The sequence below is a fragment of the Corapipo altera genome, unplaced genomic scaffold (assembly GCF_003945725.1).
Source record: "Corapipo altera isolate COAL_440 unplaced genomic scaffold, ASM394572v1 23, whole genome shotgun sequence".
NCBI classification, from domain to species: Eukaryota; Metazoa; Chordata; class Aves; order Passeriformes; family Pipridae; genus Corapipo; species Corapipo altera.
Window position 1 is genome coordinate 9,173,365 of NW_020884878.1, and position 14,804 is coordinate 9,188,168.

Below are 14,804 nucleotides of genomic sequence, written 5' to 3' on the forward strand. Positions count from 1 at the left end.
AATGGTTTTTCTTCACAGAACACTTGCCAGGACATCTTTTTCCAGGACATTTTTGGGATGGAAGGAGGTAGGAGTGGCTTATGAAATTTGCACCTCAAAACATTCTTTTCAGATATCCTGAAATGTCTCTGTTTGTTGCGTTTGGCTTTGGTAGTGTCAAAATAAAACATGCTCCTTGAAAAGGTGGAAAGTAAAGAAAGGAAGTTTACTGGTAAATAAGTTACTAAAAAAATAAAATGTCAAACAACTGAAGTACAAAAGAAGACATTAACTTTGAGTATGTGACAAGCAAAAGAATATAATATGCCTTCCTGACAATAGCTATTCAGAATAGTATAACATACTTTCTGAACAAAATGATTAAACGAAGTCATTAAAATGATAGTTTGATTCGAAGAGTTTTAAATATGCGAGAGGCTTTAGCAGCCCTACTTTTACATCTGAAACAAAGAGAATGCTTAAAAGTTGTCAGCGACACTTTGTTAATACCCCAGGAAACGAGTTTGTGTAGCAGTCAACAGAAAAGAGAAAGGACCTTTTAAATATGGTATTCCAGTTTTATTTCAAAAAAATTGATTCCCTTGTTACAAAATGTATTCATTCAACATTTCATGCTAAAACATACTTATTCTAGTGAGTACCTACCCAGACATTACACAATCAAGCAAGCTGGACATCCACACAAATACAATGTTCATTGGCTCATATGGATTCCTTTTGGTTTACCAAACTTTCAGAGTAGTCTCCCTGATAAGAATGATGCTCATGCCTTAATTATGTGCATTTTGCAGTACCTAAATGAAAAGTAGTGGTATTTCACACTGAAATTCAACGCTATTTTTGACTTACAACTCTCAAGACTCAAAGCTAAGCAAGGAAGTACTTTCACAAAAGATATGGAAGATTATATGCTCCTCAACTATTAAAAAAGGTAAACCATTATGTTGTTATGAGAAGCAGATGTGAGTCAATATTTCATTGAAACTAGACACTGTATAAAGTTCTTCACAGTTACAACTTTTCTAGCCTTTTCATTAATATAAAAAGAAAACCTGAGGGAGCTGTTGAGAATAAGCATTGGTTTTTGGTTGGTTCTTTTCTTTGCCCTGGGCCCTGTATCTGGTCTATTTCTTTCCAGAGAAACTCTGAATAATTAGAAAAGTGATATGAACACAAATAGTATGCAAAAAAATAGCTAAAATTCACTACCTGTCTTCCAAAGAATTATTTAAATGCTTTTTATACAAACTAGAATAGAAGGATGTGATGGCTGTTTTACGTTCTGTTTTTTATTCAAACACTTGAGAAACACTTAAAAGATATTTCTGCCGTTTCACACTTCATCTCAGTGTACATCTAAGTGACCTCCTATAAGACTTTACTCAAAACTAGGAGAAATCAGATGCAACACTGCTGTTCCCCATACAGTACCCGTAATGAAACTATTAAATAAGGCTTTATCTCTACATTATAAAGCAGAAAAAAAGCACTTTCTTTTAGTTTGCCTTTAAGACAAGAATTCATTATATGAAGAATAAAAATGCATCCCCACTTCGAAAGTTGGCAAAATTTTGCATTAGTATTTAAGTATACATAAATTATGCAAATATTTTAATAAAACATTTATTCTTCAAAAACAGGTACAAACAGCAGTCCATGTTTTTACAGGATTCATCATTTAAAACGGAAAGAAAAAGATTCCAGTGCTACAAAAAAAAAACCAGCCAGAAATGAGCCACAGAGCAACTTAATTTGTCACTCCATCTATTATTTACTTCTGGACTCTCTTTCTGGTTGCTGTGCTTTTCTTGGATTTTGGTGAGGTCATCTTCCGGGTTCTGGTAGCTACTGCATCTGCAATTCAAACAAAACAAAAATACAGACCTTTTGTTAAATAAAATGGCAAAAACAGATCACAAGAAAATACTTCTAGCCGTTAAGAGGATAGATCAACTCATATCATTCACTGAACTTTGAGTAGGGGGATGGGGAACACAGCATGGACATAGAAGAATCTACAGCTATTATCTTCACCTAAAAAACGTTGCACACTTCCACTTCTCCAAGAGTAGCATTACATGGAGTTGAGCCACTTTTTTTAGCTCACCTTCACCACAAGAACCAGATCCTTCTCCAAATCTAAATCCCTTCTTCCTCGCCACATGCCAACTTCTAGTTCTATAATGTCTTCCAGTACTAAGCCATTTTTGGTGCTCTTTGGACCTTGTGCTAAGGTGACCCGGCTCATAACCTGGTATCATAGTTTAACCCCAGACAGCAACTACCTACCATGCATAGTATATTCACTCACTCCCCTCCCCTCCCTCCCAGTGGGATGGGGAGGAGAATCGGAAAAAGGAAAAAACCCCATGGATTGAAATAGGAAGGGTTTAATAATTCAAATAAAGTAAAATGTAATAATAATAAAAGTAAAAAGAGAGGCATTACCACACACACAAAAAAACCCCAACCTATGAACGATACAAAACACAGTTGCTCACCACCCACTGACCAATGCCCAGCTCACCCCCCAGCAGCTATCGGACCTCCTGGCCAACTCCCCCAGTTTATATACTGGGCATGACGTTCTGTGGTGCGGAATATCCCTTTGGCCAGTTTGGATCAGCTGTCCTGCCTGTGCTCCCTCTCAGCTTCTTGTGCAGCTCCTCATTGGCAGAGCACAGGAAACTGAGAAGTCCTTTACTTAGGGTAAGCACTGCTCAGCAACAACTAAAACATCTGTGTTATCAACATTATTCTAATACTGAATCCAAAACACAGCACTGTAACAGTTACAAGGAAGAAAATTATCTCAGTTGTAAACCATTTGTTTTGGTCTGGTATTCTCATAGTTTAGTGAGGTGTGGCATCTTCAAGCATTCTGAATGGAGCTTATAGAAGGGGAGGTGGAAGGCACACAGGTGAAAAAAAGGAAGATTTTTGTTTGGCAATGTCAAGCTGTTAAATCAGCTCAGCTATCAGTGTAACTTTACCTACAGATTCAAGCTACTACTTGACAATATTTTATTAACAAAGGTAATGAATAATGACATCTAAGTAAGACTCCTAGTAAACCTGGCAAGCAGGTTGTTCGAAGAGACCATATCTAAAAGCAATAACAAAAATCATGGACTCATGATTTCCAAAGCAGACAAATTTAGGACTGCCAGTTACTCAAAATTCTCCCACTGACCACAGTATCCCTTTTCTCTTGAAAAATGTATTTCAGTTATATATTTCAGCTGTCTTTGTTCATATCAAATAACCAAATCATCTTGCTAGATGGCTCTCTGGGAGATCTTTTCCTTCAACTGCCCCTTAGAAGGCTTCTACAATCATGAAACTGAAAAGGGAAACAAGAGAATGGAATTGCTATTTACATATGGAAGGACTAAGGAAAAAAATATTTCCAGTATCGGAAGCTGAAAGACTACACTCAAATTCCCATTTGATGTTTGCAGCTGGTTACTAAGCCAGGTTGCAGCACTTAAGGAGAGTTAATCACCATTCTCAAAGCAGTTTGAGCAGCTTGAAGATGGTGCCAATGAAGATCTATCTTTCCTTCAAGAAGATGAGATAAGGAAGACAATGAAGTCTTCTGACAAGCTCTTTCCCAACTCAGCCAGGGAACCCCTGCATAACTGAGAAAAACTTGTAACACTTCTCAAACAAGAATTTTTCAGGACTCTGAAGGCTGTTGAAGAAATTGCAAGGGTGACAAATAGTAGTTTTGGTTAGCTGGTGTGTTCTCCTATCTCAGCAGTTCTTTTTCTACAAAAAATTCAGAAATATGACTCAGGAAAAAAGAACAAAGAGACTGGAAGAAAGCAAACATGGACTTGAATTCCAAGGAATATATGATTGTGGGGTGGGAATGAGAGAGAAAAGTCTGTAAATTTATGGGATGGGTCTTGGCTTTAGGTACTCTGTTCTTCCAAGTCCTCTCTTTCCTGTAACAAATGAAGAATACATTTCATATTCTCATATGGAAAAACATGAGAACACAAGAGTGTATTATCTGATGACTTTATGCCTGTGTATTTCTTACAGATAACATCAAATCTATGAGTGTTCTTTTAAAAATTTGAATTTAATATTGTTCCAAATGAAATTGAAACTGGTTTACTTCTATTTGAAAAAATTGCTTTACTGAAGACATTCCAAAACACAATCATACACACATAATATAAATAAGTAGTTCCATGCAGAACATGTCTAAAACTAGTCCTCCTCTTTTTGCAGGAGGAAAAAAGTTTAATTCAAATATATTACTTGCAATTGTGAAAAAGGTTAGTTTCCTGTAAAATTCTGATCACTGTAGTACAATTTTTCTTTCCTGTAGAAAAATTTCACTTGCAAATTATATATCTGAGTTTGAATTGCAATACTTGTTCAGCATACTGCCATACATCTTCAGGTGACAGGAAAACAACACAAAAAGCAGACATCACTTTTTTTCTTAAATGACTTAGTTCTACATGTAAAGTCATTACACAAAACCTTACTCATGGAAAATATTCTTCAGAAGATGTTTTGTTTTAATTTAATACTTTTTACAGCAGCAAACACAACAAAGTCCCATGAAGTATAACAAGGAACTTCAATTATTTACATTTTAAATGTGTTTATGTGCTCAAAATGGTCTGAAGATATTATACAGAAATAAGTTTAAAATATAATGGTAGACTAAGTACAAAACTGTGTTCCAAGCAGACACGGGAGCACACAGGAACAGTCCCATATTTTACATCTTGGACATTAATTTTGTCTCTTTATTAAGATAAGTGGAACATGTTCAAGATGCTTCTCACTGAATTTGTCACTTGCAAATTGCCAAGTAAAACTATTATTCGGGAAGAACCACAAAGATAAGTTAAATCTAAACCAAATATATTTTCTTTCCTAACCGTAATATTTAAGAATCTTTATACTTAAAAGCACCCCCTACCATACCTTTTCTAATTTAAATAGCTTTTAAAGATTCTCAAACAATCTTGGGGCAGGCCATAAAAAGACAGATCAGATATTGTGTTTGAATATACTTAATGAAAAATACAGAAGTGAGTTTGTCAATATTGCAGGCAACCAAAAGCAGTATTTCTCTGCTTTAAAACCCAAACGTTCCTGTTAATTTCTAGGTGCAACATCACAGGACGTGCTTTTAACCAGATCATGTAACTCTTCTACTACTAGAACATTTAACTTGCAACATTCCTGACAAAGGTAAGGGAAGGCTAAGAACAGGACAGATCTTTCAGTGATTAGACACAGAGATGGATACTCAGTCTTAAGACTACTACCGACTTACTCCTGGAGTCTGTTACAGATCCTAGGTAATACCAAATCCTTCACAAGAAGGAACAGATGAATAACACAATTAGAACTATTGTGCAGTACAGATTTTGCAGAAAAAATTTTTTTTTCGGGTATAAGATTACGAGGTTAAAAAATCTACCTAGAATGTGGGCACTGGTATGGAGTAGCAAGACAAGTATCAACTGGCACCATAAACAAGCTCAAAAAACAACATGATCTGCTTTGTCCTAAAGCTTGACAACAAGGCCAATAATTGTCTAAATATAAAAATTCCCCAAAGTGAAGATTTAATCCAACATTAAGTGATAAATCTTGCTTTAATAAAGAAAAAAAGATTTAACACAATAACCCAGATACTGATTTATGCAAAGCCACGCAATGTAAATAAACATAAAGCTAAGTACCTATTAATTGAGAAATACTATTAAACCTTCATTGGGAATGCCTTCTAACCAATCCATCAGTATGACTGTTTTCATATTGGAACTGTTCACTTAGTTCTTTATTTATACTGCAGGAGTAACCAAAAACCCCAGTTAAGGCCTTAACATGGTAGATACTATCCAGCAATACAGACATGCAGAATTCCTAGCCCTAGGAGTATTGACTACTCAAAAGTACATTTAAAAAAACAGTACTTTTATTGCCATATCTACTTCAGCATTTCTCTTTTTACTGTCCTAATTAATAAACCTCAAAACTGTCCTAAAAACTCACAACAGAAAATGAAAACGGCTATTCTAAAAAAAATCGGTATTGCTATTAATCCAATCTACATTTACCCCAAGATCAAAAAAAAAATCTGCCAGGGCTAGATGTTTTATTTCTGTTGTAGTTTTGAACCTAGGATTATTCAAAAATTCTCATAAAACTCTTGCTTTTCCAGCATTTATGTGATTTTTCACTGAAGATGCCTATACTATCTGCCTATTCTAACAAACTAACCAAAAATAAGCATATTAGTCCTATTAATGTTATGCACTACACCCCTGCATGAGCGTTGGTGGATACATACAGTGTATGTCAAAATTTGGTGTTCTGCTTTAACAGTACCATCACTTATAAGCCTGTGTATTTTCTGTGTATTTTACTACCCTACATGAAGGCAGCTAATACTGAAAATGGAGCTGTAACAGAGTGGTAAAAAAATTTGTCTTCTGACAGAATTGTTCCTAGTGAAGACACATTGGCTAATATAATACTTCAACATCATCCATATTACTTTCTAAAGGATACACTGTAAAACTTCACCTTTCAGAAAACCCCATGGGTTGCAGTTATCACAGGAAAAAAAAAAATAGAAAAAGCTGAAAACATGTTAATATAAATAAAAAACAATTTAAGAATTCCATCAAATTTTGTGCAACTTATTTCGGAAGTACAGCAGAACTTGTTTCTCAAGGGCTTTCTGAAATTGTGTTTCTTTTAAAAAGAAGAGTGACTTGACAGCTCTAGAAACACTGGTGGCTGACACGACTGGAAGAGAAGGCCTTCAATGACCTCATCTGATGTGGCCGCTCTTATGCTGAGAACAACCAGGGAGAGCTGACGGTAGAAGTAAGAATTTCCAGATGTCTGTCCTTTCTCAGTGCCATTCTTTCTTCCTCCTCCACCAAGTCTGGTGGCTTCCCAGCCCCAGCAGTAGCAGATTTAATCATTGGCAGAGTCCCTGTAGCCACTGAGCATCCTGGAGTACTCCAAGTGCTGCACAGCTGATCAGGATCTTTTGGGGACAACTAATCTTTTGGACTGGATTAGAAAAACTGCATAGTCAGATATAGTTAATGCTGATGAGATGAACAGCAAGAGGCTGTACAGGGCCTCTTGCCACTCCTTGAGATGTTGTTTGAATATCTGAAGAGTAATCCCTATCCCACCATATTTATCCCCCTTAGAAACCAATAAAATAGAATTTCAAGAACTTTTAAAATGTTCCTGTATGACTAAACTTTAAATTCTACAACTAAGAAGTACCAAGAAAATACCCATTTTACTGGAATTCAGGATTTTTTTTAGTCACAGGATTAATCACATAATGGAGAAACAAGTCCATGGTAACAAAAAACTAGTCAGTTGTAAGTATTTCTATAATGATCAGCTGTTTTCAAATTATCAAAAGCATCAAAAATCAGAAGATTATGAAACAGTTGCCCTTTCCTTTAACACAAGTTTATGAATCATGTAATAGGTGGTAAAGTTTTTAATTCCAAATCTGGAGAGAACCGAATGGATAAATACATGTATCAATTTCACCTGAAATCATTTGATATACTCCCCCCACTTGGTATTCATTAAATTGAGTAATATAAAAAGGTGAAATTAGAACCATTTCACCTCTAACTCTACTGAATTGGTAAGAAGAGGTTTTTTTAATTTAAGCTTATGTTGAAAATATATACAGCCTCCCCAGTACCTTTACTTTGGAAAAAACTCAGCATTTACAAAAAGCTGATGCTACCACTTCGATTGCAATTCCTCAAGTTCTTTTTCATCTCTTTCTATGAGAATTGCAACCTACAATCTCAGGAAAGAAGTATATAATATATTATATAGAATGAAAGTATGTTCTGCACATGTGTAATAAATCACAAACAGAAAATAGTCAGCTGCATTAAATATTTTGTTTAAAAGTCTTGAATAACATCTAAAATGTTATTCAAAAAAACCTATAAATGTCAGCATAATATAACTGTATTGTCTTTAAAGAAAACATAATCCAATTAACACTTTTTCAGCCACTGACAGACTAGAGAATTCATAATAAATTGAAGTCAACAATTCAAAAGACTTTCAAGTAAGAGAAATAGTCACTGGTTTTAATGATTAGAATTCTATAATATGAACAGCTGAAAACAAACAAAGTAGTGTCACTTGGTGAAATAACATGAGCTTCATTCCTTATACTTTGTACTATACGGTTGGAGTAAATATACTATGGTAAATTCATATCTTATCAATATTACTACTGTGTTTGAAAGGTTACAGTTTCCCATCCTGCCAGACTCCTTCACTCCTTTTTAAACTAGCAGATTTGTTTTAGGGTAGATTTCAGCTACTGCTTTATTATTTTTAGACTACTTGACCACAGACAACATCTGGTATTTTACTAGAAAGTATGAATCAAAAATTCTTCAGGAAAAATATCTTTGCAATTACTTGAAACCAGTTCACATCTACATGAAGGCATTAGAAAGTTAGATCCAGAAACCTGTTTGACTGGACACCCACCACCAGCTTACCCTACACAGATCTACTGAAGTTTTCTGATCTTGAATTTTCAATAATCCTACTTTGTCTGTCCATGACTTTTTCCAGACAACACTGAAACTATGCCAAATTATATTAAAATAATAGCTTCTGCATTTTCTATCCTTATAGCTGATCCTTTCCTCGACTTCAAACACGCTTGCTTTTGGAAGCTGCTGCTGCTAGCCCTTGGCTTTAACACACTGTGATGAGGAATCCTGAAGAGTCAGCATTTTCTAACAGTGAACTGGACAAGATGAAATGACAGAAATGAGAATGGAGCAGAGAATGAACAATGGCAAAAGAACACAGTTCAGTGACCAATTTTTATCACCAAGCAATTCTACCTGCTTTAGGCAGCATAGTGAAGCATAATCCTTTCTCACACAGGAAGTTTAAATATTTCAACATTATTAGAGTTAATCTAGAAAGAAATTATGAAAGATCAAAAGCACTTGAACTGCTACAAGTAAATGGTTCTACCGGGTATTTTGTGGCCATGTGGCTGAGTTTTGGTAAGCTAAGGTTGGCTACAGAGGTAGTCTCTGTGGGAAGACACCAGCTGCTGTCCTGTGTTCGACACAGCCCTTTCCAGCTGGCTCCAAAACAAACACACTGTAGGCCAACACTGAGCCAAATTTGTTTGTGGTACCTCTGTGAAAACATTTAAGAAAGGGAAAAAAAACACTTGACAGGCAGATAGGGAGTAGCTGTGCAGGGAAGAGAGTGAGAAACAGCAGAGGGAACACCAGAGTCAGAGGAGGAGGTGGTACTCCACTGCACCAGAGCAGATGTTGCCCACAGCTCATGAAGGATCCAGGATGGAGCCCCTGCAACTCATGGGAGAGCCCACATTGGAGAAATACATTTGGGTATTTCCAGAAGAAACAGGGCCACTTTCCTTTTTTTTTTTCCCCTGAAGGACTGCAGTCTAAAAGAGAGAGCTCACACTGGAGCAGGGAGAAAATGTAAGGAGGAAGGAGAAGCAGAGAGAAAACGCTATGTAGTGACCACAGCACACTTCCCCTCTATGACCCCTGCACTGAACAGGGAGAGTGGTAGATGAGTTTAGAGTAAAGTAGTTAAGTTAAGCCTGGGGGAAGGAAAGGTGTTTTCCTAATGTTTGACTTTGTTATTACTCAAATTTATTTTAATTTGTGATATATTAAATTTATTTCTCCCAAGTTGAGTCTGTTTTGCCCACAATGGTAAAGAGTTATAAATTTTCCCATCTTTGTTTCAACTCATGAGTTTTCTCATTCTATTTTCTCCCTTTGTCCCACTGAGGAGGGGAGTGAGTAGCTATGTGGGAGTCCAGCCTTTAGCCAAGGTATCCTGCCACACCAGTACATGTGACTGTCAGAACGATCTTTTGACTTACTGGAAGAAGTAGCTCTCTTTTTTTCTGGACTTCCTGTATCTTCCATATCTGTCTCAGTGCTCTCACTGGCTGCAGTTGCTGCCTTTCTTCTTTTCTGAAGAAAAAAAAATAATAAAAAAAAGTAATTGAACTCAAGAGCAGGAAAGACCATACCAAGTCGAAAATATCTTATCTTCACAAGATATTCCCTAATTTTAAGCATTATTTCTTCATATATTACAAAATGTCTCCAGTTATAGAGAAATTTATTCGAATATTAACACAAGAATTCTAGTACTAAGTAATACAGAATTTAAAAGGACAGTTCCCCTATCTGCAGATCACTTTAGGAGTCAAAATTTTAATGTATGAAAACATGAGTCTTTATGATCAAAACCTGTTTTTTTTAATTTACATTGAATCACTGCTACAAAGGAGCAAACTGAAAAATCTTAAAGAACACACGAAAACATTTTACATTAAGTTCATAATGCCTGCTTTTTTAAAAGCAATTACACTTCATTAAATTCAAGTTTATCTGGACCTGGCTTCTTAAGGCTTTCTTTGCACAGCTTAAAAGTAGCTCATACCCACTGACAGTACAGTATTTTTTTTTCCTAATAGCAACTGTGCAGTGTGTTCCAAAGAGAGGTACTTGGGAAATCTGAACTCTATTCAAGATACATTATCTTAAAACCTCTAAATGGATAGAACTCTTATTATCTGTGTATTACAATTAATCTTGCTGTTGCAAAGTATTTTTAAAGTGGTTATTGAAAATTATTGTTTTAAAGCCATGATTTTTGCAAAGGATGGGTTGACCTGTATCAGACACAGATGAAAAGTGATGAATACAGAAGAGTTTACCTTTTCTTTTTTTTTTTAGTTTTTTTTTTTTTTAATTGTGTAAGACTAGAGCTTCACTAATACAGCTTTAAAAGCGGCTACAACTTCACACAGCTCACGAGAGAAGGGGACAGTGCATTACATCTTTCCTTTCCAAAGTGTTGCTTCATGATTACCATCTAAACCCTGCTGGGCTGAACAGATTGGTTCGATAATTACATACAATAACTGCAGTGGGCAGGTAACCCTCAGCTGGCACAGGGCAGCTCCCCTGTGAGAACTTCCATATGCAAACTGCACTGATGGAGTGCATTAGGTACATCTTTCCTGCCGGTGCACAGGCCTGATTACCGCCAGCCAAGACTCCAAGGTTAGCATGTCAGCAGATTTGTGATGCATTAGGCAGGAATAAACACAGACACTTTTGTTCATTCTGACCAAAATTAAGGAGGACTATTTCAGCACTGCACTGCTTTTATATGAGAGACAATGCATTCCTCCCAATTGTACTAGGAAACATTTTAAATGCTCATCAGAAAAATAGATATTCAATACATGCTACACAAAAGCAAAATACATTTATCTTGTTTCCAAGCTTATTTAATAAAAAGTGGTTTCTTAATCTTGATGCAGGTGAATTACAAAGCAGTAGAAATCAGGCAGCATTCATCTGACAAAAGCAGCACCTGCACATCTGAACCATTAGAAGGAACCAAAAATCAGTAAGACCTATATTTTTCCAGGTTACTCTCAATATTTCCCAGCAACTCTTCAGCACTGAACAACGGCAAGATGTGCTCCTTGCACTAAATAATTTAGTTAAGAGCTCAAAATACTTCCTTCAACTCCCAGTACTGCTAGCTTCTTGTTTTGCTAGAACTATTACAGAATACCACACACAAACCAACATGCATTTACAGAATAAAAAAAACCAAAAAAACAAACAAACAAAAAAAAAAAACACCTTGAGCAGAACGGTGGACTGTTTTTCATTTACTTTCACATCTGGGAAAAACTTGAGTCATGATATAGAAAATAAAATGCTAACTTTTAATAAAGCAGACATCTGTGTATTTTACCCAGATAACATACTGAGATTGCAGAACAACCATGCAACATATAATGCCCACCACGGCTTAATTATCTATACAAGCTGAAAGCACAGGAGATTCCTACATTTTAAGAATGTATTTACACAGAAGCTAGAAATACTGTCTCCTAGCTATGAAACAGTACAACTTCAGAACACCAAATATAACTGATTTAAGAAAATATGGTAGATTGCACTAAAGAAGTGACTAAAAGGTCAGTAGAGCCAAAATGTCACAGATATTCCGTATTAGAGGTCACAATCTTCTCAAAGATAGATGCCACACTGTATTTTTCTTTTCCAAAGTCGACATTAAGCATATCAAAAGAAATCAGGTATGTGCTAGAAGATACTGGCTCTCGGAAGTAAGACACTACTGATTAATGGTAAATTATCTTTATGGAAAGCAGATTTTAACAAAGTTTGGAATCTGGAGCTTATTTTAAAACTCTAAGTCATCAGGTTGAGCTCCCCATCACAGCTGAAAATAGATAAAATTTTAATTAACATTTTACGTTCTTTCTTTCTTTCTTCCTCCATATTTTTAAGTGTCTAGGTGTTCTCAACTTGCACAAACTGTCTTCCTGTTCTATTAGATTCTCCCTAATGTCTGATACCCTCTGGAAGAAAATCAAGTAGCATGAGTTCCCAAAGATATATTCTGGAAGGGGAGACATCCTGCTGAAGAGCCTCTTTTCATTCGTTCTTGAAGAAAAGTGAAAAATTCAGCCTATTCTTCTATCCTAGCCTATACCACTGCTTTTACAAGGCCTACAAAATCCTATATAGAAGGAAGAATCATATGTTCCAGTGCTTGGTCAAAAGCAAGAAGATATGTCAACCTGATGTCCATCAATCTTATTCTGTCTGGTCACTCCAGCAGTTGCTGGCATTAAGTAGTACGAAGTCCACTGAAACAGGAAGCAGAGTGCTGAAAACACTTACTCAAACAGGCCAGTAATTAATACTCATTGCTTCATCTAAATGCTTGAACTTATTTGTGACAACTGAGCAAGCTGACCATGCATATGGTTCCTCAGAGTAAGAAAAAAAACAAAACCAAAAAAACCCAGTGTAAAAACGAGCTCCTATTTGATGCCAGTAGGTAAGAACCTATGAAAAAGTATTATCCCACCCTTTGGGAATGGTCTTGATTGATACTGGCTAAAAAAATAAGATTTTTGAAGTTTTATTCCATTGAAAATGTGCACCAGACATCTCTGCTGGACAAGGACATTAAAGGTCACAGATGTTGGCTCTGCAGCAGGCCAACTTATTCAGCAAAGAAACCAGTCAACCATTAAAAACAGATTATCTTTTTTCCCCAAAATACAGGTCTCAAGCCATGTCGAACCACAGGGGGAACAGAAGAACTTATGCTAATGAACTCTCCTTTGGGACAGACCTTTACATGCAGTTGAGTAGAAAATACTTGTATAGAGACCACAGCTGTACAATTTTAGCCAAAATACTATTTACTGGGCAAAAAGAAGTTAAGAAAAGCTGGACATACATCCTCAGACTTTAGAATCCTACAGCTTTTTTTCTTTTCTGCTCTTTCTCCATCTTTAACACACTGTTGATTGTGTCAGTAAGCAGGCAACATTCTTGTACTATTACCCTGTATTCTCAGTTCCCTGGTTCATGCTAAAGGAACCAATAAACTACCCACCTACTATTAACAAATGTAAATAAAGAACTAATAAATGCAGTTTGAAGTACGAAATAATATTTATTGTCCCATTATCTGACCAGATTATTGTTAGAAGCCATTTTAACATACACCTTCCCTAAAGCTTAAAAACTTCCTAATGCCATATTCAAATGGGAATTCAAATCCAGAGTTTAAGGCTTCTTAAATACAAAGAATAAAATACCCATGGCCTACGAACATAGTTAAGACTCAAAAATAACATATTAGATCATGGTAAATTCAATATGTGAATTCCAAAACCAAATACTTGGCATAAAATTGCATACTTAAAACTAAGCTTTGAACTAGTCACAGAAAGGAAACTAATATGAAACAAATACTAGACCAATTTTACCTTACATGTACTTTGATCCATCTGGAGTTCTACCAATTTAAAGAAATAAGTAAATTAGCCAAATGTTCATCTATTCAAATGTCAACATACAAATGTTGTTGTCCAAGGTACTATTATGAAAGTACACCTACAAATTTCATTCTGCATTAAGTTTTAATATCAATTAGTGAAGCTGAGTTAGAGAAATAACGCGTGTGACTAGGACTTAAACACTTCATTATTTAATTCTTTCCTACTGGATGAAGTCACGGCACCTACTTCCAACATCACTCTAACTTTTACTTAGCTCAACAAAATGCAATAAAAGCTGACGAGAATTTTTAGAGTAAAACCTTTTGTACAGGATTTGTTTGAAAGTCTCCATTCTCTGACAAGCCGAAGTCAAGTACTCCATCATCTTTTTGCCCAATGGCTTTGAGACCTTGCAGAAGTATTTCTCGGAAATGCTGATAAACAGGTTTCTCTTCATAGCTCAGTAGCTTCACCTTTTCCATATATTTGGCTATTTCATCTAAAGAAATGGCATCTCCAATTAATTTCTATTTGAAAACATTTTAATCATTCACTTTTACCACAAAAGAGACAGAAATTATGCATGCACTACTTATGCTATTTTTGAAATGTTTATTTATAAACTCCTAATAATTGTGTCTTTACTACAACATGTTTTAGAAAAAAATTATGCCAAGGCTCATTGCCCAGTGATGACAGCATCACTGTTTTTCACCTGGTCAGTGTAATGAAGAGTCAGTCATAAAAAAGTGTAATAGGCCAATCTTCACTAATGAATGCTTGTTTACATTGTATTTCTTACATCTATATATAAAAATGTGGAAAAGTAAATTCAATGTTATCTCAGAACTTAATCAGTTCAAGGCTGAAACATATATTAAATAAT

General features: G+C 35.6%; 1 protein-coding gene across 3 annotated transcripts in view; it reads right to left on the reverse strand.

Annotated features, from left to right (window-relative positions):
- Positions 1-543: 543 nt before the first annotated feature.
- VRK1 (VRK serine/threonine kinase 1) overlaps positions 544-14,804 on the reverse strand; it is a 33,778-nt gene continuing 19,517 nt past the window's right edge. For 2 of the 3 annotated variants that reach the window (XM_027638102.1, XM_027638103.1), the window contains exons 11-13: positions 14,239-14,417; positions 9,944-10,037; positions 544-1,854 (exon numbers count right to left, since the gene is read on the reverse strand). In XM_027638102.1, coding sequence (XP_027493903.1) covers positions 1,772-1,854; positions 9,944-10,037; positions 14,239-14,417 — 356 coding nt within the window. In that variant the 3' untranslated portion in view covers positions 544-1,771. Of the gene's footprint in view, positions 1,855-8,695; positions 8,810-9,943; positions 10,038-14,238; positions 14,418-14,804 lie in introns of those variants that run through there. The other variant, XM_027638104.1, reaches the window with a different exon arrangement.